The sequence below is a fragment of the Rhinopithecus bieti genome, unplaced genomic scaffold (genome assembly GCF_001698545.2).
Source record: "Rhinopithecus bieti isolate Rb0 unplaced genomic scaffold, ASM169854v2 scaffold_1037, whole genome shotgun sequence".
NCBI lineage: Eukaryota > Metazoa > Chordata > Mammalia > Primates > Cercopithecidae > Rhinopithecus > Rhinopithecus bieti.
Genome location: NW_016803268.1, coordinates 20907 through 45253, shown reverse-complemented (window position 1 = coordinate 45253; position 24347 = coordinate 20907). Strand labels below are relative to the sequence as shown.

At 53.5% G+C, this 24347-nt stretch overlaps 3 protein-coding genes across 9 annotated transcripts in view; 1 reads left to right on the top strand and 2 right to left on the bottom strand.

Moving 5' to 3' along the window:
• The window catches only part of DRC4 (dynein regulatory complex subunit 4), a 36324-nt gene extending 14477 nt beyond the window's left edge, over positions 1-21847 (top strand). For 2 of the 7 annotated variants that reach the window (XM_017871069.1, XM_017871059.1), the window contains 10 exons: positions 529-615; positions 4127-4324; positions 5732-5938; positions 8848-8902; positions 9603-9808; positions 10420-10587; positions 10934-11020; positions 14094-14303; positions 19383-19448; positions 20091-21847. In XM_017871069.1, coding sequence (XP_017726558.1) covers positions 529-615; positions 4127-4324; positions 5732-5938; positions 8848-8902; positions 9603-9808; positions 10420-10587; positions 10934-11020; positions 14094-14303; positions 19383-19448; positions 20091-20240 — 1434 coding nt within the window. In that variant the 3' untranslated portion in view covers positions 20241-21847. Of the gene's footprint in view, positions 1-528; positions 616-2001; positions 2566-4003; positions 4325-5731; positions 5939-8847; positions 8903-9602; positions 9809-10419; positions 10588-10933; positions 11021-14093; positions 14304-19382; positions 19449-20090 lie in introns of those variants that run through there. The other 5 variants (XM_017871079.1, XM_017871085.1, XM_017871103.1 and 2 more) reach the window with 5 other exon arrangements.
• On the bottom strand, positions 20324-24214 carry LOC108529057 (5-hydroxyisourate hydrolase-like). The gene is made up of 4 exons (XM_017871136.1): positions 24093-24214; positions 23511-23650; positions 21403-21538; positions 20324-20896 (listed from the first exon to the last, which is right to left on the bottom strand). Exons 1-4 carry the CDS (start codon positions 24150-24152, stop codon positions 20807-20809), a joined length of 426 nt encoding a protein of 141 aa, XP_017726625.1. The 5' UTR covers positions 24153-24214; the 3' UTR covers positions 20324-20806.
• The window catches only part of PRDM7 (PR/SET domain 7), a 14188-nt gene continuing 14044 nt past the window's right edge, over positions 24204-24347 (bottom strand). The window contains exon 5 of the mRNA XM_017871008.1: positions 24204-24298. Within this exon, the coding sequence (XP_017726497.1) occupies positions 24204-24298 (95 nt within the window). The remainder of the gene's footprint in view (positions 24299-24347) is intronic.

Here is a 24347-nt window from a genome sequence, read left to right as displayed (position 1 = left end):
TTGAGACGGAGTCTCGCTTTGTCGCCCAGGCTGGAGACGGAGTCTCGCTTTGTCGCCCAGGCTGGAGACGGAGTCTCGCTTTGTCACCCAGGCTGGAGACGGAGTCTCGCTTTGTCGCCCAGGCTGGAGACGGAGTCTCGCTTTGTCGCCCAGGCTGGAGTGCAATGGTGCGATCTTGGCTGACTGCAACCTCTGCCTCCCGGGTTCAAGCGATTCTTCTGCCTCAGCCTCCCGAGTAACTGGGACTACAGGCACCTGCCACCTCGCCCGGCTAGGTTCCCTCTCTTTTCTAGAAGGAATGTTCTCCTCGAAAGGAAGGTTTCTCCTTTGTGCTTATCCAAATGCAACAGCAGGATGTGTGTGTGGTTAAGGGTGGGAACACTCAGGGCAGTGACGTGCTCCAGGTGAGCAGAAGGGCGAGCGGTTCCAGAGCCTTTTCTGCCAAATGTCCCTGGGAGCAAATCAGAGCCAGCCAAGAAGGGGAAGCGGTTAGAGTCTCTCTCACTTACTCCATTATCTCCACCAAAGGCACCCAAAAAGAAAGGGAAGAAAGGCAAAGCCAAAGGCACCCTGATTGTGGATGGGCTTGCTCCAGAGGACATGAGCAAGGAGCAGGTGAGCAGAGCGGGCTGTGGCCCAGTCCTTGGGTGGGCGTGGGTGGGCGTCATGCAGGGCGCCTGCATGAACCTCTCACGTGGCTGCACCATTTGTCCATCTCGCCATGTGGATCCTCCGTTCTGTCCAAGCCAGAACACCCGCCCCTGTGGCCCGTGATTACCATCAGAGGCAGAGCTTTCGGGTGCACTGTGTCTTTTCCAAAAGGCAATGAGGCCGTTAAAGAACTTTGTAATAGGCCGGGCGCGGTGGCTCACGCCTGTTATCCCAGCACTTTGGGAGGCCGAGGTGGGCGGATCATGAGGTCAGAAGATCGAGAACATCCTGGCTAACACGGTGAAACCCCGTCTCTACTAAAAATACAAAAAACTAGCCGGGCGACGTGGTGGGCGCCTGTAGTCCCAGCTACTCGGGAGGCTGAGGCAGGAGAATGGCGTGAGCCCGGGAGGCGGAGCTTGCAGTGAGCCGAGATTGCGCCACTGCACTCCAGCCTGGGCAACAGAGCGAGACTCCGTCTCAAAAAAAAAAAGGAACTTTGTAATAGGGCGGTAGGAATGTGGAAGGACATATTTTTCTGATCTGAAAGCTGTTTTTAATTTCATGTATTCTCCTTCATCTTACCCTTTTTTGCACCTGATGTGTATGGACTTACCATAGTACACATACTTAGCATTCTCCTTTATTTTATTTGCCATTAAACATTATCTCAAAAAGAAGTGTTTAAAGGAAAGATGATTTACTTAAAATCACCTCTGAATCTGATTAATCATTCATTGTTTTGATAAAAGTCCCAACAAGGAGTAATAGCATCAGGGCTGCCTTTTTCTTGTTGCCTATGCTTATTTTGGGGAGGAGGTGATGTTTTTATAGTTTCTTTGTAGGAGTTTAAGTCCCTTCTTCATTTGGATGTAGTTAAGGGCTACAGAACATAATTATATAATTACAATTTTACCTAAAAGGCTCCTGAAGACGGCAGCGTGTGGCAAGCACGGTGCACCCTCTGGTCTCTGCCCTGATGGACGACTGCCCTTGGGCACCCGACATGGGACATGAAGACTGTGTCAACTCGGTGTTATTGTTAATCTTACCTTCTTTTAATAGTTGTAAGATAAACAATCAGTATGAAGGAGACTGAAAGAGTCACATGTCCTGAAGTTGGAGCTGGGTAGAGGTGCTTGGACGATGGTAAAGAATGGCTTTATTTGACATGCAGGAAAAGCATTAGCAGTTTAAGCCAGTGGCTAAGCAGAGAGGTGATGGGGTCAGGTTTGTGTTCTGGAAAGATGTGTGGAGCTGCTGGGTGGAGAATGGATTGAACATTGCATTGTCCCAACGTGTGAGCTGCTGCCCGTCTCCCTATTTGCTTCCCATTCCTGTGGAGATGGGCCTTGTGGGGCAGTGGCATGCAGTCTACTGGGCAGGCCCTTGCACTGCACATTCACATTGAGCCACGGACTCAGAGGGCTTCTTCAGGGTCCAGGCAGGTGGGGAGGGATGGGGGCGACCTGGAGACTCCTGCCCCGCAGCAGAGGACAGTTTTCGTCAGTTCACTGCGGATTGCCCTGTGGGCCTAGGACTTCAGTGCTGTTTTTTTCTGATTTTCCAAGAGAAGCTGGAAATCTGGATATTTATAAGAAATCTGAATATTGAGTGATGGCAAAATCTCAACACTGTGTGAGCCAAACAGACCAGTCAGAAACCCTGGTTCAGGCTCCGCACAGGAGACACTAAAGGTCTGTGACGTGAAGACATTTGTCATTGTGCTGAGGCACTGCTTGGATTCGGGGGTGCTGTGCCTCCCTCATGTGAACCTAGCCCCCCGCCCGGCATCCTGAGCTCAGAACCCCGCCTGCTGCTCCTTCTTGATTGGTCGTTGTCTTGTCTTCTTTTGAGGTGAGAAATGTGGTTTCCCTGTGGGGAGTGTGCTGTTGAGAAAGAAAAAGGCTTACAGTAAGTGACCCGGGGCTGTGCCCAAAAAGTAACTGATACTGACGGAGTCTTGCTGTGTCGCTCAGGCTGGAGTGCAGTGGCGTGATCTCAGCTCACTGTGCGAACCCGCCTTCCAGGTTCACGCCATTCTGCTGCCTCAGCCTGCCCGGTAGCTGGGACTACAGGTGCCTGCCACCACGCCCGGCTAATTTTTTTGTATTTTTAGTAGCGACGGGATTTCACTGTGTTAGCCAGGATGGTCTCAATCTCCTGACCTCGTGATCCGCCCGCCTCGGCCTCCCAAAGTGCTGGGATTACAGGCGTGAGCCACCGTGCCTGGCAGTAACTGATTCTTAAGGGAAATGAGCTCCCAAGAAAGCTGGAAGCCTGTCCTACTTTTTTTTTTCTATTTGCAGATTCGCAGTTGAACCCTCTTGAGGGTCAGGAGTCTGCTGGTTATGTGTGTTTTTTGCTTAACATTATATCTTTAGAGGTGAATTGTTTTCATTTAGCATTGTCATATGAATTTGTTTAAATGCTGCTACATCATTTGCCTGTATATGTTTTGGGTTAATGTGATATTTCTCCTAGTTGATATGTTCTAATTTTCCAACCATTTCTATATTTATTTATTTTTTTAGAGACAGGGTCCGCTCTGTCACCCAAGTGGAATGCAGTGATGTGATCACGGCTCAGTGCAGCCTCGACCTCCCAGGTTCAAGCAATCCTTCTATCTCAGTCTTCTGAGTAGCTGGGACTATAGGCACGTGCCACCACTCCTGGCTAATTTTTTTTTTTTTTTTTTGTTAGAGACGGAGTTTTGCCATGTTGCCTGAGCTGGTCAACTCTGGGGCTCAAAAGATCTTCCCACTTTGGCCTCCCAGAGTGGCGGGAGCCACCATGCCATTTGTGTATTTTTTGAGACAGAAGCTCACTCTGTCACCCAGGCTTGAGTGTAGTGGCATGATCGTAATTCACTGCAGCCTCAGCCTCCTGAGCTTAAGTGACCCTCCCACCTCAGCTTTCCCAGTAGCTGAGACTAGAGGTGCCATCATGCCTGGTTAATTAAAAAAATTTTTTTGCAGAGATGAGGTCTTTCTATGTTGCCCAAGCTGGTCTTAAACTCTTGGGCTCAAGGGATCCTTCCACCTCGGCCTCCCAGAGTGCTGGGGTTACAGGCGAGAGCCACTGTGCCTCGCTCATTTCCCGGTTTAAACTGGTCTTAGATTATTTCCTTTTTGATATTTTTGCTGTTGTAATAATGGTGTGGGTAATATCTTTGAGCAAGATGTTCTTATATTTCTTTTGAGAAATTTCTTAGGCATAAATTCTCAGGAATGGATGAAAGGATATAGTTATTTTATGATTGTTGGCCAAATTGAAGAGAATTCTTCCATTTGCTGAATGTATTCTGTCTCTGGAGCTTCCTAGCCTTATATTTTAACTTTTTTACATTCAGCTGTTTATTTTTAGGTGAAATTGAGTCCTCCCTCTTTCTTCCTTGCCTTTCTTCGGCCACACGCCCCTTTGCCGTGCATGGGCCCCTGCTCAGTGCCTCACCTGACCCACTGCACCTGGCCAGGTGGAGGAGCATGTCAGCCGCATCCGGGAGGAGCTGGACCGCGAGCGGGAGGAGCGAAACTACTTCCAGCTGGAGCGGGACAAGATCCACACCTTCTGGGAGATCACACGGAGGCAGCTGGAGGAGAAGAAGGCTGAACTGCGGAACAAAGACCGGGAGATGGAAGAAGCTGAGGAGAGGCACCAGGTGGAGATCAAGGTGAGTGGGGCCAGCCTGCCTGTGGCCACGTGGTCACCACACAGCTGCAGAGGAGCTGGACCCAGTGAGGGTGCAGGCGGGACATTTTCTGTTCTTGGCTTTAGGAGTCACAGCCCTAAAAGTGTTTTTTATAAAAGGCTGAGGGAGAGAACCTGCAGGTCCTGAGGGTTTGAAATGCAGTTTCCACAACCTGGAAGGAGTATGGGCTCTGGGGGCAGACTGGCCTGTTTGCAACTCAGCTCTGCCACTTAACACCCCATGAGCTGGGGATGCACCTCACCTCCCAGCCTTGGTGTCCTACTCTGTGCCTCAAGTGTACAGGTTTGCATTGGTGAACAGGCATGTGTAGCTGTGTACAGGTGAGGTGGATGCAAGTGACGAGGTGTGTGCAGGTGAGGAGGCGTGGGCAGGTGAGGAGGCGTGTGCAGGTGAGGCGTGGGGAGGTGAGCAGGTGGGGCAGGTATGTGCAGATGAGGAGGTGTGTGCAGGTAAGCAGGTGTCTACAGGTATGACAGGTGAGGAGGTATAGTACAGGTGTGGTGCAGGAGACCAGGTCTGTACAGGAATATGCAGGTGACAGGTGAGGGGGTGTGGTACAGGTGACCAGGTATGTGCAGGTATGGACAGGTGAGTAGGTGTCATGCAGGTGACCAGGTGTGTACAGGTATGGACAGGTGAGGAGGTGTGGTACAGGTGTGGTGCAGGTGAGCAGGAGTGTACAGGTATGTACAGGTGAGGCGTGGTACAGGTGTGGTGCAGGTGACCAGGTGTGTAGAGGTACGGACAGATGAGATGTGGTACAGGTGTGGTGCAGGTGAGCAGGTGTGTACAGGTATGGACAGGTGAGGAGATGTGGTACAGGTGTGGTGCAGGTGAGCAGGAGTGTACAGGTATGTACAGGTGAGGAGGTGTGGTACAGGTGTGATACAGGAGACCAGGTGTGTACAAGAATATGCAGGTGAGGAGTTGTGGTACAGGTGTGGTGCAGGTGAGCAGGAGTGTACAGGTATGTACAGGTGAAGTGTGGTACAGGTGTGGTACAGGTGACCAGGTGTGTACAGGAATGTGCAGGTGAGGAGGTGTGGTACAGGTGACAAGGTGTGGACAGGTACGGACAGGTGAGGAGGTGTGGTACTGGTGCGGTGCAGGTGAGTGGGAGTGTACAGGTATGTACAGGTGAGGAGGTGTGGTACTGTTGCGGTGCAGGTGAGTGGGAGTGTACAGGTATGTACAGGTAAGGAGGTGTGGTACAGGTGTGGTTCAGGTGACCAGGTATGTACAGGAATGTGCAGGTGAGGAACTGTACAGGTGTGGTACAGGTGACTGGTGTGTACAGGTATGGACAAGTGAGGAGGTGTGGTATAGGTGTGGTGCAGGTGAGCAGGTGGTACTCCCTTTGTCCTGCAGGTGTACAAGCAGAAAGTGAAGCACCTGCTGTATGAGCACCAGAACAACCTGACTGAGATGAAGGCTGAGGGCACCGTAGTCATGAAGCTGGCACAGAAGGAGCACCGCACACAGGAGGGTGTGCTGCGCAAGGACATGCGGGCACTGAAGGTGGAGCTCAAGGAGCAGGAGCTGGCCAATGAGGTGGTGGTGAAGAACCTACGGCTGGTAGGTGTGGCGGGGGCATGTGGAGGCTGACAGGTGGTTGGGACGGCGAGCCTAGTGCTGCATGAACTCCTGTTGATTCAACAGCAACTGGGAATTCATGTTTTTGTGTAAGACCTTCTGCATTTTTGCAATTTGTTGAAAAATTTTTTTAAAGCATGCATCCAAACAAACTCCATTTTGGGACCAAGTACAGAATTCTGTTTCAGATCTGAGCAAAAAATTGATGTCCCCGAAGAAAAAAATCCAGCTTAGGATCTTTCATGTGCTGCTGACACCTGACACCCAGAGACTTTTCCTAGGGAATAGTGTCAAATGCATTTAGTAGAATGCAAACCAACCATGAAAATGTCCAGTGTGTTGACTCCTGGGCAGCTGTGACAGTTTGTCACACAAGCTGGTCTGATTTTTACTTTTGAGGCAGGGGGTTTCCAGGGCAGCACTAAATTCATCTGTGCACCTGGTTGAGTGACTCACACCCATAATCCCAGCACTTGGGAGGGTTAGGTGGGAGAATTGGTTGAGGCCAATAACTTGAGACTAGCTTGGGTGAAATAGTTGAACCCCATGTCTAAAAATTAAGAAACCATTAACTGGTGTGGTGGCTCCTGCCGATAGTTTCAGCTACTTGGGAGGCTGAGGTGGAGGGTCCCTAGAGCTCAGAAAGTCAAGGCTGTATGAGCTAGGATTGCGCCTCTGCACTCCAGCCTAGGTGACAGAGTGAGACAAAACAAAAAGGAAAGAACTCACTGGCTGAGTGTCCACTAGCTGCTAGGTCCTGATCTGATCTCTGACAAAACGCCTGCCTGACTGGGGCTGATGGTCTAGAAAGGAGAGACAACAGGTGAGCTGGAAGACAAAATAAATGTGTCAGATACAACAGAGTATCTGGTGGGGAAGAGTGCCACAGAAGGAGCAAAGTGGGGAGAGATGGGGTGCAGTTTTGTACAAGTAGGTGACCAGCTGGGAGAGGGCATGGGCCAGTGGGAAGGCCCAGAGTAACAAGGAGGAGAACACTGGGGGAGAGGGGTCAGAGCTTGTCCGCCTTGAAAGCTGTGGTGAGGAGTGGGACTTTGACCCTGGGAGAGTCGATTGCCCTCTGAGAACCTGGGCAGAGGAGAGTTGTGTCTGACTAAGGTTCTTCCTGGCTGCTGGCTTGAGGAGACTTTCCTAACACATTTGCCTCATGCCTGGAAGCAGTCCAGCCTCAACTGAATCTGGAAGAAACTTGGTGATATTGCTGACTTTGCAGCAAAGCGTAAGAGTGCTGAAGTCTTGAACCCTCCAGAATTATCTGGTCTTAATCCAGGTCCTGGATATGGTATTGTTACAGAATCAGAGTTTCCTGTTGGGTAAAAATACGGCTTTAGGCCGGGTGTGGTGGCTCACACCTGTAATCCCAGCACTTTGGGAGGCCGAGGCGGGCGGATCACAAGGTTGGGAGTTTGAGACCAGCCTGACCAAGTTGGTGAAACCCTGTCTCTACTAAAAATACAAAAATTGCCCAGGCATGGTGGTGCGTGCCTGTAGTCCAAGCTACTTGGGACACTGAGGCAGAAGAATCGCTTGAACCTGGGAGACGGAGGTTGTGGTGAGCCGAGATTGTGCCACTGCACTCCAGCCTGGGCAACAGAGTGAGAATCTGTCTCAAAAAAAAAGAAAGATTGCTGCTTTAAAAATAATTGGCCGGGCGTGGTGGCTCACGCCTGTAATCCCAGCACTTTGGGAGGCCAAGGCGGGAAGATCACAAGGTCAGGAGATCGAGACCACCCTGGCTAACACAGTGAAACACCGTCTCTACTAAAAATACAAAAAAATTAGCTGGGTGTGGTGGCGGGCGCCTGTAGTTCCAGCTAATCGGGAGGCTGAGGCAGGAGAATGGCGTGAACCTGGGAGGTGGAGCTTGCAGTGAGCTGAGATGGCGTCACTGCACTCCAGCCTGGGTGACAGCGAGACTCCGTCTCAAAAAAAAAGAAATTAATTTTTAATGCAAATTTTAATATATAATGTGTATTTCAATATAATATATAATAATTGCTTATTTTAAAATATATATATTTATTTTTAGAGATGAAGTCTCACTCTGTCTCCCAGGCTGCAGTGCAATGGTACAGTCGTAGCTCACTGCAGCGTCGAACTCCTAGTCTCAAGTGATCCTTCTGCCTTAGCCTCCCAAGTAGCTGGGACTAAAGATATGAGCCACCACACCCACCTAATCTTTCTTTGTTTTTCTTTTTGATGGAGTTTTGCTCTTGTTGCCCAGGCTGGAGTGCAGTGGGGTCATCTCAGTTCACCACAACCTCCGCCTCCTGGATTCAAGCAATTCTCCTGCCTCAGCCTCCTGAGTAGCTGGGATTACAGGTGTGTGCCACCACACCCGGCTAATTTTGTATTTTTAGTAGAGATGGGGTTTCTCCATGTCGGTCAGGCTGGTCTCGAACTCCTGACCTCAGGTGGTCAGCCCGCCTCTGCCTCCCAAAGTGCTGGGATGACAGGCGTGAATACTTTGAAAATGCTGCTTTAGGCAGCAGTGCAGCAGGTTGGAAACTACACACGGCACCTGGAGAGACCCCACAGCTCTGTGTGGATGTGGCTGCAGCTCTCCAGGCTGTGGGATGGTTTGGTGAGGGAACCAAGCTGGGTTCAGCGCTCATGACGTCTGTTCATGTTCTCTGAAGCTTAGAGGCGACGTTAGTTGTGGGAGGTGAGTTAGGAAACGTGCAGGTGAACAAAACTGTGTTACTCTGGGCATATTTCATGAACCTGGAGGTGAGGGGAACCCAGTAGCCAGCGGCAAAATGGGGTTTGTGGGGCTGGGTTTTTCATGGAGTTGAGGAACAGGGTCAGCCTGAAGGGAGTGGGCTTGCCTCTGTGTCTGGCTGTGCAGTAACAGCCTCTTTTCACCTGTGCAGAAACACGCCGAGGAGACCACCAAGATGCGGAACGATTTTGAGAGGCAAGTTCGAGGTCAGTTTCTCATGTGCTCGTTGTGTAGGACGGTGCCAGAGACACCCTCCCTAGCCCTCCTCCATCCGAAAGGAATTTACCTCCAGAGCTCGTTAACTCAGGGAACACAAACTAGATGAAAACAGCCGAGGCAAGAGAAAGAATGTGGAAGTTTCCAAGGCCAGTAGGCCCACTCAGAATCCCAGAACAACCTGTTTCCATGTGAGTTTGGGAGGCTGTGATTACCACACACTTGCCCACTCCTAGCTAAAATCAGTAGTTATCAGCAGGTGGTAGCTATTCAGTGCCATGGGCAGCATTTTTAAAATAGTCTTCTCCATGGCTCCTGGTCTGAGAAGGCTCCAATTTCAGCAGTCTGTTTTACTAATAAAAGCAGATAGTCTGTGGCTGGATGGCCACACAGGCCTTGCTTACTGCTCACTGGGGTCAGCTGACATGCAGCTGTTGGCACCCCCAGTGCAGGGAGCGATTAGCAATGCCTGTCGCTGGCAAAGGCAGGCCGACAGTGGTGTGTGTGCTGAGTATGAGCATCAGCAGAAAACACTCAGTCTAAACCCCTCTGTTCTCTTGCAGAGCTTGCTTGCAAAGCTGTTCTGACCACAATGGGCGTTTTGGGCCCCTGTTTACAGGCTCCATGTTCTGTAGCCATAGGGGCACCACTTCTTCCTCTGCCAAGCTGCTGTTTGCTGCTGCCTTTCAGAAATTGAGGCCAAGTATGATAAGAAGATGAAGATGCTGAGGGACGAGCTCGACCTGCGGAGAAAGACTGAGCTCCACGAAGTGGAGGAGAGGAAGAACAGCCAGATCAACACGCTGATGCAGCGCCACGAGGAGGCCTTCACCGACATGAAGAAATACTACAATGACATCACCCTCAACAACCTGGCCCTCATCAGCTCCCTCAAGGTGCTGCGCCTGGGTGGGCTGGGGAGACACACTCTGCCTGTCCTAGAATGTGGGCTGCAGAGTCCTGGGGATCCAGACCCCAGCTCTCCACCCCAACACCCCCGATAGTTTTTATAAGATTATTTGACAATGCCCCTCTTGTATCCTTAATTGAAATTTCTAAATAATGTAACCTATCTCTACCTATTGTTAAAAGCAGTCAGGATATTGCCCTCACCCTAGTGCAGAGGGGGAAGTAATCAAGTGTATTCTGATTTGTAAAAGCTCGGGTGGAACTGCAGTGAGTGACATGATATGGCTGGAGTGGATAGGTGTCATCGTCACTACATGCTGGCAGTGACAGGATTTTCTACAGTAGACAACGGCCCTTGGTGGAATCTTGAACAAAAGGTAGTCCCTCAGTGTGCATGGAAGCTGCATTCCCAGAAAACTCAGAATAAATTGAAGCTGCAGAAATACTGTTTATACATAGAACAGGTCTAGGTGCTAGCATGCCTGAGGCTGGCAGGATCTGGTGATGGGCAGGAGCGCACCCAGCTCTCACCCTGCAGGCCACAGCCCCTTTGGTTCTGCCTGCTGAGCCCCTGCCGGGCCTGTGTTTGTGCCTGCAGGAGCAGATGGAGGACATGCGGAAGAAGGAGGACCACCTGGAGAGGGAGATGGCAGAGGTGTCTATGCAGAACAAGCGCCTGGCAGACCCTCTCCAGAAGGCTCGGGAGGAGATGAACGAGATGCAGAAGCAGCTCGCCAACTACCAGAGGGACAAGCAGATCCTGCTTGTGAGTTTCCTGCTGGATTCCTCTCCTTCCTTGGCACGAGTTAGCCTATACTCAGGAGGAAGGAGCATCACAGGAGCAGGAAGGGAGATGGGGGAGGCCTGCATTTCTCCTTTTTCTGCCTTGTGTTCTCCTGGGGAAAGTAAAGTCTGGGGGTGTTTTGGAGACAAGGCCCTCATCTTCCACCGTGTGCTACTGACCTGCCTTGGTGGGGCTCAGCTGCTTGTGTCCTGGAACCACGTTTTTCTGGCGATTATTTTTGGCCTTGCCATCTCCCAGGAGCCTGCGTTACTTGGATAACTGTGAATCTTGAATACTTTCTATCCCCTACTCCCTGTTTTTCCTCCAGTGCACAAAAGCCCGTTTGAAAGTCACGGAGAAAGAGCTGAAAGACTTGCAGTGGGAGCATGAAGTGTTAGAGCAGCGGTTCACCAAGGTGAGTGGGCACCAGGCTGGCCCTGCAGTGGGGGGTGGCACCCCTGCTAGTCAGGGACGGGGCTCTCCTTGTGGCCCTGGCCTCTGGACCAGCTTCAGATACCTTGGCCAGGTTTTGGGTTCTGAAGCTGGGAGCCCTATTCCCTGTAACTCATTCCACAGCTTCTAAGAAGCAAAAACCTTTGGCCTATTCCACATGCATATCCTGCAGAAGGCCTGAGGTCTCATGGGGAGCAGATCACACATGACTTTTGGCCCCTTAAGAGCTCACCTCTCAAAGCACATGAGGGATGCCTGGCCCCTGCAGCAACTCTTTTCTTCCAGGGGTTTATGTTTCTAAGTCCTACCCTATTACCTTCTCATTGTAAAGAAGTCATGGGGTCTTAAGTGTAAGTGAAAATTAGCCTCCAGCGCCTCACGCTGGCGAGTTTTATGAGCTCCCTTCCAGGTTTCCTGCATGCTCTAGTGTGGATGTGACTTTGTGTGTTACGAACACGGGATCAGGCCATAAGCACAACTTGCTTTTTAATCTCACAATGTATCAGGCTGCACACAGGAAGCTGTTTCATCCTTTTCACAGCCACGTGGTGCTGCATTTCATGAATGTTTGATCATTTAGCTGACTCCCCGTTTCTAATCCTCTGCGGTTATAAGCATTGCTGCCTCAATCCTTTTAAATTTGTCTTTGTGCACTTGTGTGCTTCTTAGGAAAACCAGTTCCTAGCAGTGGGATTGTTGGGTCTGAGGGGTCTGTGTTGAGCGTTCTGATCTTCTGTCCAGAGGGCTGCTCTGAGTCACACACCTGCCAGGGTGCAGAGGGGCCGTCTCCATCCTTACCTGCACCAGATCTGACAGGTTTAAACCTTTGCAGAAGTGACTGGGGGGAAAACATTTCATTTCGTGTGCACTTCCGAGATTGCCAGTGAGTGGTAGGGATGCTTGGTCCCGTCTCTGTCCCTCAAAGAGACTCCTTGCCTCTGTTGAGTTTCAAAGTTCTGGCCAATGACCAATCCTTGCACCATGGGGCCCTCAAGGCTTTGTCTGTGGTGTGCGTGGCCAGAGCATCTTATCTTGAGCTGCAGTTACATGTGCTGTTTTTGTTCTCTAACCTAATTGAAATTTATGAACACAAACGGTTGTAGGATTCGCCCCTTGGAAACATCCCATCTGTCTGTCAGATCTAGCCCCACCTTCAGAGACACCTCAGGTCCTACATGATGTGCACTGCTAGGCTGCGCCAACTCTTGGCACCTAAGGGAAGGGTGCCCCAGTGAGACTCTGAGGACTGCTGTGTTAGGGGCCCTTCCTCCTCCCTGTGAGTTTTGAGGTGGACATTATTGGGAAGAGGAGAGCAGAGACGTGCCTGGGTTGGAGTCTTGTTCCCTGCCATATTTTCTTCCATTTGAATGTGGTTCCTGACAGTGTCAAAGTCAGTGTCTCTTCCTAGAGAACTGAGAGCTCAAATTTGTCAGCAAAATTTAGAGACCAAAGGCACTTATTTATTTTTATTTTTTGAGATGGAGACTCACTCCATCGCCAGGCTGGAGTGCCGTGGCGCGATCTCGGCTCACTGCAACCTCCGCCTTCCAGGTTCAAGTGATTCTCCTGCCTCAGCCTCCTGGGTAGCTGGAACTACAGGCGCCCGCCACCTCACCTGGCTAATTTTTTGTATTTTTAGTAGAGACAGGGTTTCACCGTGTTGGCCAGGATGGTCTCGATATCTTGACCTTGCCATCCGCCCGCCTTGGCCTCCCAACTGGGATTACAGGCGTGAGCCACTGCACCCGGCCCAAAGGCACTTATAATCCACGTGCCTGTGGACAGGGAATTGGATTTAAACAAATCTGGGGAATTCTAACTAACAGCCGTGAGAAGGGGCCAGGTGCTGTCTTGGAGGTGCTCCAGGTATCACAGGTCATGCTTTGAAAAAAGCTGCAGTATTTTAGCATCCTGTTTTCTTCCAAACAGTCATAAATGTTTTTACATGTATAGAGAACATTCTGGAAGGGGTCACACCAAGTGTTCACAATGGTGGCCTCTGGGAACTGGGGTTAAGGGTGTTCACTTTTTTTTTTTTTTTTTGAGATGGAGTTTCGCTCTTGTTGCTCAGGTTGGAGTACAATGGCGTGATCTTGGCTCACTGCAACCTCCACCTCCTGGGTTCAAGCAATTCTCCTGCCTCAGCCTCCCGAGTAGCTGGGATTACAGGCGCTTGCCACCATGCCCAGCTAATGTTTGGTATTTTTGATAGAGATGGGGTTTTACTATGTTGGCCAGGCTGGTCTCGAACTCCTGACCTCAGGTGATCCACCCACCTCACCCTCCCAAAGTGCTGGGATTGCAGGCGTGAACCACCGTGCCCTGCTCAGGGTGTTCACTTTTTTATAGTCTTCAACCAGGTCTAGATTTTTTTTAGAATGTGCAATTAATAAGTAGAAGAGTTAGGAGGTAAAAAAGAATAGTCTTACTGGCCGGCAGGCAGCTGGCTCCAAGGCCATGCTCCAGATCCGCCATTTATGGGGGCAGACAGCATCTGTCCTGTGATGCCAGGATCTGGGGCGGGCCAAGGGAGCACATCCTCCAAGGGGTGCCACCTGCAAGCTCTGCCTGCTGGATGCCCTGGATCTCACATCTCACCTGAGCCCACAGCCCTCACTCGGGCAAGACCGGCCTCGGCCACCCATGGAGCAGCTTTCAGGGTGGGGCTGCTCTAGCTCTCGCCAGGACACTCACAGCTTCCAGAGACACCTTCCTGAGAGGAGGGCTCGTGCCGATGTTTTCCTCCTGCCTTCCACTGTGTGGCGGCTGTTCGGAGGGCCAGGGTGCAGGCAGTGTGGCCCACACCCCGGTGCTGTGGGAGTGGAGGGCCAGGGTGCAGGCAGTGTGGCCCACACCCCGGCACGGTGGGAGCGGGCGCGGTGGGAGCGGGCGCGGTGGGAGTGGGCGTTATTGGAAAGCCACCTCCCATAGAAGCAGCATGTTCCAGGCAGGTGCAGAGGTGGGAGGCAGCGTCTTGCCAGCGAGATGTCCCCAGGTGAGGAGCCTCATCGCCCACCCCAGCGCTGTCCCTGCAGGTGCAGCAGGAGCGGGACGAGCTCTACCGGAAGTTCACTGCAGCCATCCAGGAGGTGCAGCAGAAGACAGGCTTCAAGAACCTGGTGCTAGAGCGCAAGCTACAGGCTCTGAGTGCTGCTGTGGAGAAGAAGGAGGTGCAGTTCAATGAGGTCCTGGCTGCCTCTAACCTGGACCCCGCAGCCCTGACGCTGGTGTCCCGCAAGCTTGAGGTAGGCCCTAGACAGGCTCCTGGCCCCCCAGTGGGCAGCCTCTTCCGTGTGGCAAGGGTCTTCAGTTCTGTGCTATTCCCCCTCAGACGGGCACAGAGACCCCTCGGTTAACCACTGGGGAGGGGGCATTCATGGGTTTCCTGTGGCCTGAGAACAGAGCGGGGTGCTGTAGGCATGGATGCCTCTCACCGTCTGCACCGGCAGCCTCTTCTCATCAGTTCTGGTCAAGTCTCTCTTGGATCTTCCCTTGCCCCTGTGTGACCTCATGGTGACTCCTAACCTCTGAGCCTCTGCCCACTCCAGTTCTCGGGTCTGGCTCTTCTGAGCACGTAAGGCTCTAGTCATCTAAGTGCAGCCTGAGGATGGCCTTGGGAGTGGAAAAGCCACTCTTGGAATCTCTGTGGCCTGAACTCCTCTGTTGGTGGTAACAGACCCAGACACAGGCCTGAAGGATGGCAGTACTTCCTGAGCTCTCAGCCCAGGGCACCACCCACATCCTGGGACAGAGATGGTACCGGGAGGCCCTGAGATGGGCTGGTTTAGGACATGGACAGTTTCGGATGGGGTAAGTGCAGGGCCGTGGGAGCCTGGGGAGCCTGACCCCACCTTTGCAGGTACTGGGGACATGAAGTCTAAGCAGAGCCCAGAACATTCCCTCATTCTGTGTCACAGTTATTTATGGTGCTGCTCTGCTAGGGTGTCCCTGGCATGGGCGAGGGCAGTAAAGAAAGCAGATGAGGCCTGGGCCCCCCACAGGGAGAAACAGCATCAGCTGGAGGATCAGGAGGAGGCTGGAGCCTGCAACTGCCTCACAGGTGGTCTCTTACCTGTGTCTAGCTTCTGGACCTGGGCCTTGCCTCTGTTCCCTGGACCTCGTTGGGGGAAGTCACAGAAGGAACAGGACACAGGGCAAAGGGTCTTTGACTGACACTGGAATCCTGGCCAGGTGAGGCCAGGCCTGTGGCTTCCTCGGGGCCCTCCAAGTTGGATGACATGTGCCCCTGGCCCAGCTGCTGCCCCTGAGCTGGAAACAGCTGGTCTTGAAGCCTCTACCAGCAGCCCAGCACAGGGAAGCTGGGTTGTCACAGAGATGCAGCCTTCGGGCCACAGGGTACCCATCTGTCTTTGTGCTGGACTCGTCCTTCAGTGGAACAGATGCCTGGGACATAGGCTTGAGGCTGCTCACTGTCTGGGCGAGCATCTTTTATCCTGAGAACTATCACCGATGGCATTTTTGTTTGTTTGTTTTCAAGACTAAGTGTTGCTCTGTTGCCCAGGCTGGAGTGCAGTGTCATGATCTCAGCTCACTGCAGCCTCTGCCTCCCAGGTTCCAGTGGTTCTCGTGCCTCAGCCTCCTGAGTACCTGGGATTACAGGCATGCGCCACCACGCCCGGCTAATTTTTGTATTTTTAGTAGAGACGGAGTTTCACCATGTTGGTTAAGCTGGTCTTGAACTCCTGACCTCAAGTGATTCGCCCGCCTCGGCCTCCTAAAGTGCTAGGATTACAGGCATGAGCCACCGCACCCAGCCACAGATGGCTTTTTTTTTGTGTGTAAATTATTTCATTTCTTCCTTGATGATTTAGAGGGACTATCTTTAAACGAGTACAAATAGTTCATACATAATACCTGGCCATTTTCTTCTGAAATCTCTCTTTTTTCCCCCCCCCCGAGACAGGAGTCTTGCTCTGTCACCCATGCTGGAGTGCAGTGGCGCCATCTCAGCTCACTGCAACCTCTGCCTCCCAGGTTCAAGCAGTTGTCCTGCCTCAGCCTCCTGAGTAGCTGGGATTACAGGTGCCCGCCACAGCACCCAGCTAATTTTTTTTAGACGGAGTCTCTCTCTGTTGCCCAGGCTGGAGTGCAGTGGCGTGATCTTGGCTCACTGCAACCTCCGTGTCCTGGATTCAAACGATTCTCCTGCCTCAGCCTCCTGAGTAGCTGGGATTACAGGCGTGCACCACCACGCCTGGCTAATTTTGTATTTTTAGTAGAAATGGGGTTTCACCATGTTGGTCATGCTGGTCTCAAACTCCTGACCTCATGATCTGCCCACCTCGGCCTCCCAAAGTGCTAGAGTTACAGGTGTGAGCCACTGCGCCTGGCAATTTTTGTATTTTTTTAAGTAGAGATGGGGTTTCACCATGTTGTCCAGGTGGATCTCGGACTCCTCACCTTGTGCTCCGCCCACCTTGGCCTTCCAGAGTGCTGGGATTACAGGTGTGAGCCACCGTGCCTGGATACCTGGCCATTTTCTAACCAGCTGGGTAATTTGTTGCACAATAAGCTACCTCACGTCTTTCGGCAAGAAATACATTACATTTGAGTAGTAAAGACATTACATAATGAATTAGGACACAATTAAAATTTGCTTTAAATATTTCTTTGGGGGAGAGGGTGCCATACTTCTACTCACTGAAGAGAAACATTTTATAGTCCAGAGGTCTTGTGTTTTTTTAACACCTATGATGCCATGAATTCACAGGGAAGAAGTTCCAGCAGCTTGGGCTCCTTCCCGTTGGTTCTCACAAAGCTGCTTCTCTGGGTGGAGCAGGCTGGCGCTTCAGTTGAACCCACGTACCTTTCTCTTCGGCTTTTCTTCTTCTGATCATTTTCCTTCACGCATTTCAGGAAGCTGTCTCGGCTCTTAGAGTGCTCAGTGTGCTCAATACACACCTTAATTCTCTCGGCAAGAATCTTGCCCTTGTTTGTTTATAACAATGCCAGCAGCGTGCTGGGGAACACTGCAGACTCCCCAGTTCAGCCATGGCAGCACTTGTGGGGCTTCCTTTTGGAACAGTACCCATTCCCTTGATGTCTGCAGTATCAGCTTTCTTACAGATTCGCATGTACGTGGCCAGAGGAACAACTCTGTTTTCTAAAAAGCCAGAGAACGTGTATCGGGTGCCTCTCCTCTTTCCCTTTGTGTTTGTCATTTGGGCGAATTATTGGAAGATGGAGGTTCCGGCCACAAGGCCACAGATGGCGTTTTTAAGGTGATTGGTCCACATGCAGTTCAGCTGAACACAAATCCATGTGCTCATCGCTGACACCAGGCCAAGGGTTAACCTCATTCAAGTCACCTAATGTCTTTTTTTTTTCTGCGAGTCTTGCTGTGTCGCCCAGGCTGGAGTGCAGTGGCACAGTCATAGTAGTGAGCCCCTCGCTGAGCCGCCCTGGGGGCACCCAGGTGTTGGACAGATGCAGGACTGGGTTGAAAAGGCTGGTTCTGAAAGGCCTGTCAGCTGTGCCTTTGAGTTTCGGGCCAGTTGGGAACTATGGAAGGGCTGGGCAGGGGGAACCAGATCAGAGCCCACTCTGCTGCTGATGGGGAGCATAGGGCTGGAGGGGCCGGTTGGGGCCAGCACACAATGGGGACAGGCAGAGGGTTTAAGAACTGCCAGGAGGCTGAGTCCACAGGTGGGGCTGGGAGGGGCCGAGGTGACTTGGTGTTCGCACATGGGGGAACCATGGGTCCTGGCCCAGTGGGCCGTGGTGCCTGTGGGACCCTGGTCATCTGGGATGGCCTGGCTCTCAGGGCCTGAGGCAGTAAGGCTGGACAGGAGGGGCCTCACCTGGGCCAGAGGCACTGTGGCCCCCAGACTGAAGACTCATCTTTGCTGGTCTGCTCAGCACTGGGTCCTGTGAGCACAGGCAGGTGAGGAGTCACTGCTGGGAGGCGGGGGAGGTGTGTTTCCAGCTCCTGGCTGACGGCTGCACCCGGCCTGCTGCTGAGCCACCGAAATGAGGGTGAAGAGAGCAGTCGTGGCCTGTGAGAGTTGTTGCAGCTGCGCCCACGCACCAGGGTGAGGATGGAGCTAAATGTGGGTCAGCTTCTTTCCTGGTCATTGTTACCTTGACTTCTAAGTGAGGAATCTTCTGGGGGAAATGACAGAGGCCCCCCGCAGGGACACTGCAGGCAGGCTGGGGTGTGAGGGGGCTGCTGTGTCAGTGGGCAGCAGAGACGGCTGTAAAGCCAGGCTGGGCCCAGCAGTGCCCCACAGGCAGGAGCCCAAGAAGCCCCCTGCCTTGCCAGGTGGTGAAACCCTTGCCCACATCTGGGTGGGGCCAACGTTGCTGAAGACTATTTTTTTCTGTTACAAAAAAGTGGGATGGCAGGGCGCGGTGGCTCACGCCTGTAATCCCAGCACTTTGGGAGGCCAAGGCAGGCGGATCACAAGGTCAGGAGTTCAAGACCAGCCTGGCCAAGATGGTGAAACTGTCTCTACTAAAAATGCAAAAATTAGCTGGGTGTGGTGGCAGGTGCCTGTAATCCCAGCTATTTGGGAGGCTGAGGCAGAGAATTCCTTGAACCTGGGAGGCGGAGGTTGCCGTGAGCCTAGATCGCACCACTGCACTCCAGCCTGGGCAACAGGGCGAGACTCCATCTCAAAAAAAAAAGTGAGATAGTACATTCACAAGCCTTAAGAAATGTAATCTAAGCAGTATGCGAGTGGTGTTTAGTGTCCCGTCTCCACCGTGTGGCTGCATGCTGCCTGCCCTTGCCTCGTCTGCATTTCTTGTGTGTCTGGACCGTTTTTGGGGTTTTTTTGAGGTGGTGTCTTGCTCTGTCATCCAGACGAGAGTGCAGTGGCTCAATCTTAGCTCACTGCGACCTCTGTTTCCCAGGTTCAAGCGATTCTCGTGCCTCAGCCTCCTGAGTAGCTGGGATTACACAGGTGTGAGCCACTGTGCCCGGCTACTTTTTGTATTTTTAGTAGAGATGGGGTTTCGCAACGTTGGCCAGGCTGGTCTCAAACTCCTGACCTCAAGTCATCTGCCCTCCTTGGCCTCCCAAACTACTGGGATCACAGGCGTGAGCGGCTGTGCCCGGCTCGGACTGTTGATGGAGATGCAGGTTGTGCGAGCACAGGCTCCCAATTCTCTGTTTCTTCCTTGTTGTTTTCTCTCCACCCTTGGAGACCTTTTTCTGCTGATGACTTTGTGTGGATGGATGCATCCATCAAACCAGGCTGCTTTTCCCTGCATCTCTGAGGACCCCCACTGGAACCCCCAGGCCACCCCCATTGCCTCGGCCAAAAGATGAGTCTCAAACTCCATCACCTCTCTCTCCTCAGGATGTTCTGGAATCGAAGAACAGCACTATCAAGGACCTGCAGTATGAGCTGGCCCGGGTCTGTAAGGTACGGATGTGCCCGGCCCTCCCTCAGGGCCACCCCCTCAGTGCCCAGCCTGTTCTAAATGAAGATGGTCTCAGAGGACCGCACCCATTCCCACTTTGTACCTCGTTTGACAAGGCAGCTGTCACTGTCCCCAGCCGAGAGCATCTGGATTCTGTGTGGTCTGGGGCACAGCACTGTTGTCTAGGCCACATCTCTGCTGGGATGGGTGTAGGGGGGGACCTGGACCCTTCCCTGGTCAGCCCCTTCCGCTGGGCAGGGAGTCAGAAGGTGCTGTGCCCACCAGGGAAGGTAACAGACGTCATTCAACAGGGGCAGGGAGGGCGTGAAGAACCTGAGTGGGAAACACCCAACCAGGGCCCAGAGCCCTCCCAGACCACAGCTCTGCCCTGAGTGTCCCTGCCCTCTGCCTCTGTCTCCTCATTTGTGGAATGGGAATAGGAACAGCCTCTCCCTGTCGTGCTACCTGAGCCAATGCAGTGAAGGTGCTTGGTGCTGTGTCCCACACAGGAAATGACTGATAAGCCTTTGGCTTTATCCTTCTACACTGTGATGCTCACGTTGCCCCTCCACGGAGCTGCACTCAGCTCTGGTGGTCCTGAGCCTGAGGATCCTCAGCTCCCTCACACTGCCCTGTCTCCACAGGCCCATAACGACCTGCTGCGCACGTACGAGGCAAAGCTGCTGGCCTTCGGGATCCCTCTGGACAACGTGGGCTTCAAGCCCTTGGAAACAGCTGTGATCGGGCAGACGCTGGGCCAGGGCCCCGCGGGACTGGTGGGCACCCCCATGTAGCTGCCCCATTGGGGGGCCACAGCCCAGAGAGCCAGCCTAGGAACACTCTGGATGGCAACCCCTTTCACACCAAGGACAGCAAGTTTTTTAGATTTTATCATCAGCAAATGAAAGCTTTTCACATATTCTTGCCATCCTCATTCCTGGCTCTGTGGAGGAGAACCACCTGCAGGACCCTCACCCATGGTGTCCCTGTTGCTTCCTTCCCTGGGTGCATGTCCGGGCTGTGTCCAGGCCTACTCCCTGGTCTCACCTCCGACCACAGTCAGCAGCCCCTTCTCGGAGTGCCCCGCACTCACCTGGGGGCTGGGGCAGTGCTGCACTGTGCTGCCTGTCTTCATGCCACTGTTGTTCCATCAAATGGACAGCTTTGCAGGTGCTGGCACTGATTTTATTGACACCTGAGTCACAGCCGCCCAGTGGGATTCTCCAAGGGGCCAGGACTTTCCCAGGAATTGGTGACACCAGTGCTCCCCGATGAGCATGAAGCCCACTCTGTTGAGGGCTGGGTGGGTGCAGCCAGCGTGCGGGAAAGGGTAGACAGCCTCCTGCTGCCAGTCTTCGCTCTAGCTCCCTCGATAGGTGGTGTAGGACCAGGGGCTCAGCAGCAGGGGCACGTGGAACTTCTGGGCATTGCTGGTGATGGTGAACACAACCTGAGACGGAGAGAGGGCCAGGAGAGAGTATAAGGGGATGGCAGCAAACCACCTATCTGGCCCCAACACACCTGGGAGAATTCAGTAGCCCAGACTGAGGGTCTGGGATGGGGTGAACCCTCTGCACCAGAGGGACACTCCACAGAAGCTGCAGCCCAATAAGTCAGGTGCTGCTGTGGCGGCTCCAGTGTGGGGTGAGGCAGTGAGGTCAGGCCCAGAGAACTGGAGTTGGCTCAGATGAAAAGCTGTGTCAACAAAGAGGGGATGAGTGGCCCAGCCTCCCCACAAAGCCTGACCCTGAGCAGGTCAGCGATGGGTGTGTCCTCATAGAGTCTATTGCTGCCTGGACACCTTTCTTTTGGGAGCTCAAAGCAAGTGAGCTCAGCTACCTGCCACCGCCAGGACCAGTCTGGCCACTGTCTAAATGATGCCCGGCCAGCAGGACCTGGCCTGCAGATCCCAGTGAGTCATGGGCCTCAGGCCCTCCATCCCACCGGGGCTCTCACCTCCACGTATGGGTAGAAGCTTTCCTGCCCCCTCTTCCTCCAGTAGCCCTCAGTGTCGAAGGTGAGCTTGTAGGTGCCTGCCTTCATCTGGTCCGGCATCAGGAGTCCAGGGCAGCGGCCATCTGGGTCTGTGTAGCTGGGGAGAGGATGAGGCTGCAGAGATGGGGATGAGAAGCCCCCACCCCAGCTTTCCTGCGTCTGTACCCCAGTGGGCCTCAGACACTGCCCTGCCACCCGTCAGACTTGGGTGAGCAGACACAGTGGGGCTGTTAGGGCCTGCAGTTCCAGAGCAGTTCAGGGACACCACTGCCCTGTCTTTAGGAAATCACAACACGCAGAAGCAAAAAGGGAAAAGTCTCCCACAATTTTATAGCTGGCATGTATTTTTCCAGATTTTCTCTATGCATATTTGTTTACAAACTTATAAAGTGGATTATACTATTTGTATTGTTTTATAACCTGTGGTTTTCACTTAAAATATTGTGTGTGGCTGGCTGGGCACGGTGGCTCACGCCTGTAATCCCAGCACTTTGGGAGGCCGAGACGGGCGCATCATGAGGTCAGGAGATTGAGACCATCCTGGCTAACACGGTGAAACCCCGTCTCTACCAAAAATACAAAAAACTAGCCGGGCGTGGTGGCGGGCGCCTGTAGTCCCAGCTACTCGGGAGACTGAGGCAGGAGAATGGCGTGAACCCGGAGGCGGAGCTTGCAGTGAGCTGAGATCCGGCCACTGCACTTCAGCCTGGGCGACAGAGTGAGACTCCATCTCAAGAAAAAAAAAGGAAAAGTGTGTGGCTTTCTGCCAAACTCTCACCCACAGAATGGGCCTGTCCAGCTCCACGGAGCGTCCGTGTTATGTGCCCTGGTCCCTTATCAGGGTTCTGAACAACTGTGGCTTGGCCCATAGTCGCCTCTGGAAAACCTCACATCATTCTTGCCAGCTGGTCTTTAAAGTGCGCACTTCTACTATGATTAGAAGGAGCAAGCCCGAACAAGGTGGCTCACACCTGTAATCCCAGCACTTTGGGAGGCCAAGGCAGGTGGATCACGAGGTCAGGAGTTCAAGGTCAGTCTGGCCAAGATGGTGAAACCCTGTCTCTACTGAAAATACAAAAATTAGCTGGGGGTGGTGGTGAGTGCCTGTAATCCCAGCTACTTGGGAGGCTGAGGCAGGAGAATCTCGAACCCAGGAGGCAGAGGTTGCAGTGAGCCGATATCACACCATTTCACTCTAGCCTGGACAACAAGAGAAACTCTGTCTCCAAAACAAAACAAAACATAGCATGTGTGCATGGGGGGAATGGGTCTCTGTGACCCACCACGGACGCCCAGCCCACACAGTGCCGTCCTAATTTCTCACGTGGGACCTGGACCCCTCATGTCTCAGCTTTTGTGAAGGACCAAATGAGGACCGGCACAGTCAGACTCTGATCCTATGGGCCCAGCCCTATCCTTCCGGCTGGAAGGGAGGGGCCTGCCTCTCATGCAGGGGCCATAAGGCCTGGGCAGGTGACATCTGCCTCTGGAAGTGCCCCGCAGAGCCTGTGCCTGGGGCAGTGGGCAAGACCCCATGGAGGCTGAGGGACACACTGCCCCTCAGGCCTGGCTGGGAATCCTAGCATGTACCTGGGCTTGCTGCCTCAGTCTTCCCATGTGTGTAGAAGGGGTAAGTATGGTGCTGGCCCACGGGGTGTATGGAGAATGAAAAGAGTGGAAATAGTGTCCAGCGTACTGCCTGTCACAAGGTTACCCAAGGTTACCGTGATCTCAGTGACAGTGAGGTCTTCGATTCCACCTCAGGCCTCACCTAACCACCACCCCCCACCCTCGCGCTGCCAGGGATAGGCAGAAACTCACTCCCACCCCATCAGGGTCACAGGGGCCTGAGGCTGGAGGGAGGGAGGAAACAGCTCCTCTCCTCATCCCTGTATTTTCAGAGGAAACGGGCTGAGAGAAGCAGAAGGGAGAGCTCCCAACCTAATCCCCAACCCAGGCTGAGAGGAGGGTCAGCAGCGGTGAGCTCCACCCTCTAGCCTCACTACCTGGCTCCTTAGTTCCCGCCATGTCTCAGGGCAGGACTCCCCCTCCCAGGGCCTCTCTCCTACCTTGTCCTCAGCTCCATCCACTGCTGGCTGTGGTCCTCCAGCCAGGACAAGCGGAGACAGAGGCCTTTGGCTGGGAGCCCCGAGGCGGTGTCCAGCACATGGGTGGTCAGTGGGCTGTCCCTAGGCTCCATGCTGCTGCCCTGGGCCAGGAGAAGGAGACCAAGGTGAGCCTCTGGAGCCCTGTGCCCGGCCACCCACCCCAATCCTGCGTCCACACCAGCTGTGGGGCATAAACAGCCCTCTGGACAAGTTCTCCCAGCTGCCCAGGGGACAGGGGGCAAGGGTGACTGGAACTGCCTAGTCAGCTGATAAGGCACCAAACGTAAACAGCGCGCGACCTGTGCCTCCCGACCCTCCCCCACCAATCCCTCTGGCTCCCCTGCCCCACTGGGGACACCCACTCTCCCACCCACGCCCCCACGTAATGGCCATCTCCCCCCAGGCCCTCAGTTCCAGCCCCTGGGGTGGTTCTCCCGGAACTAGGCTCTCCTCCGCGCCCCGATTCCTGGGCCCTGGACGCTCAGCCCCCCGCAAGCAGCTGAGAGGACAGGAGCTCTGCAGGTCCAGGCCTGGCCCCCTAACCTCCTGGGGACCTAGGTGTCGCTGGAGCCTCAGCAGCCGCGGGGCGGCCCGGGAGCTCATCCTGCCCTGCCGGACTGCGACGCCCGCGGGCAAAGGGAAGGGCGGGGCCGGTCACCCTGTCCCGGACCACCTCGTGCCCACCAGGAGGGCCCCAGCAGGGCTTTGCCCAGGAAGGGGGCGCTGGTGGGGAATCAGGGCGAACAGACCTGGGGCCCGGAAGCGGAGTCGCGAGGACCCGCTCGGGGTGGGTGGGGG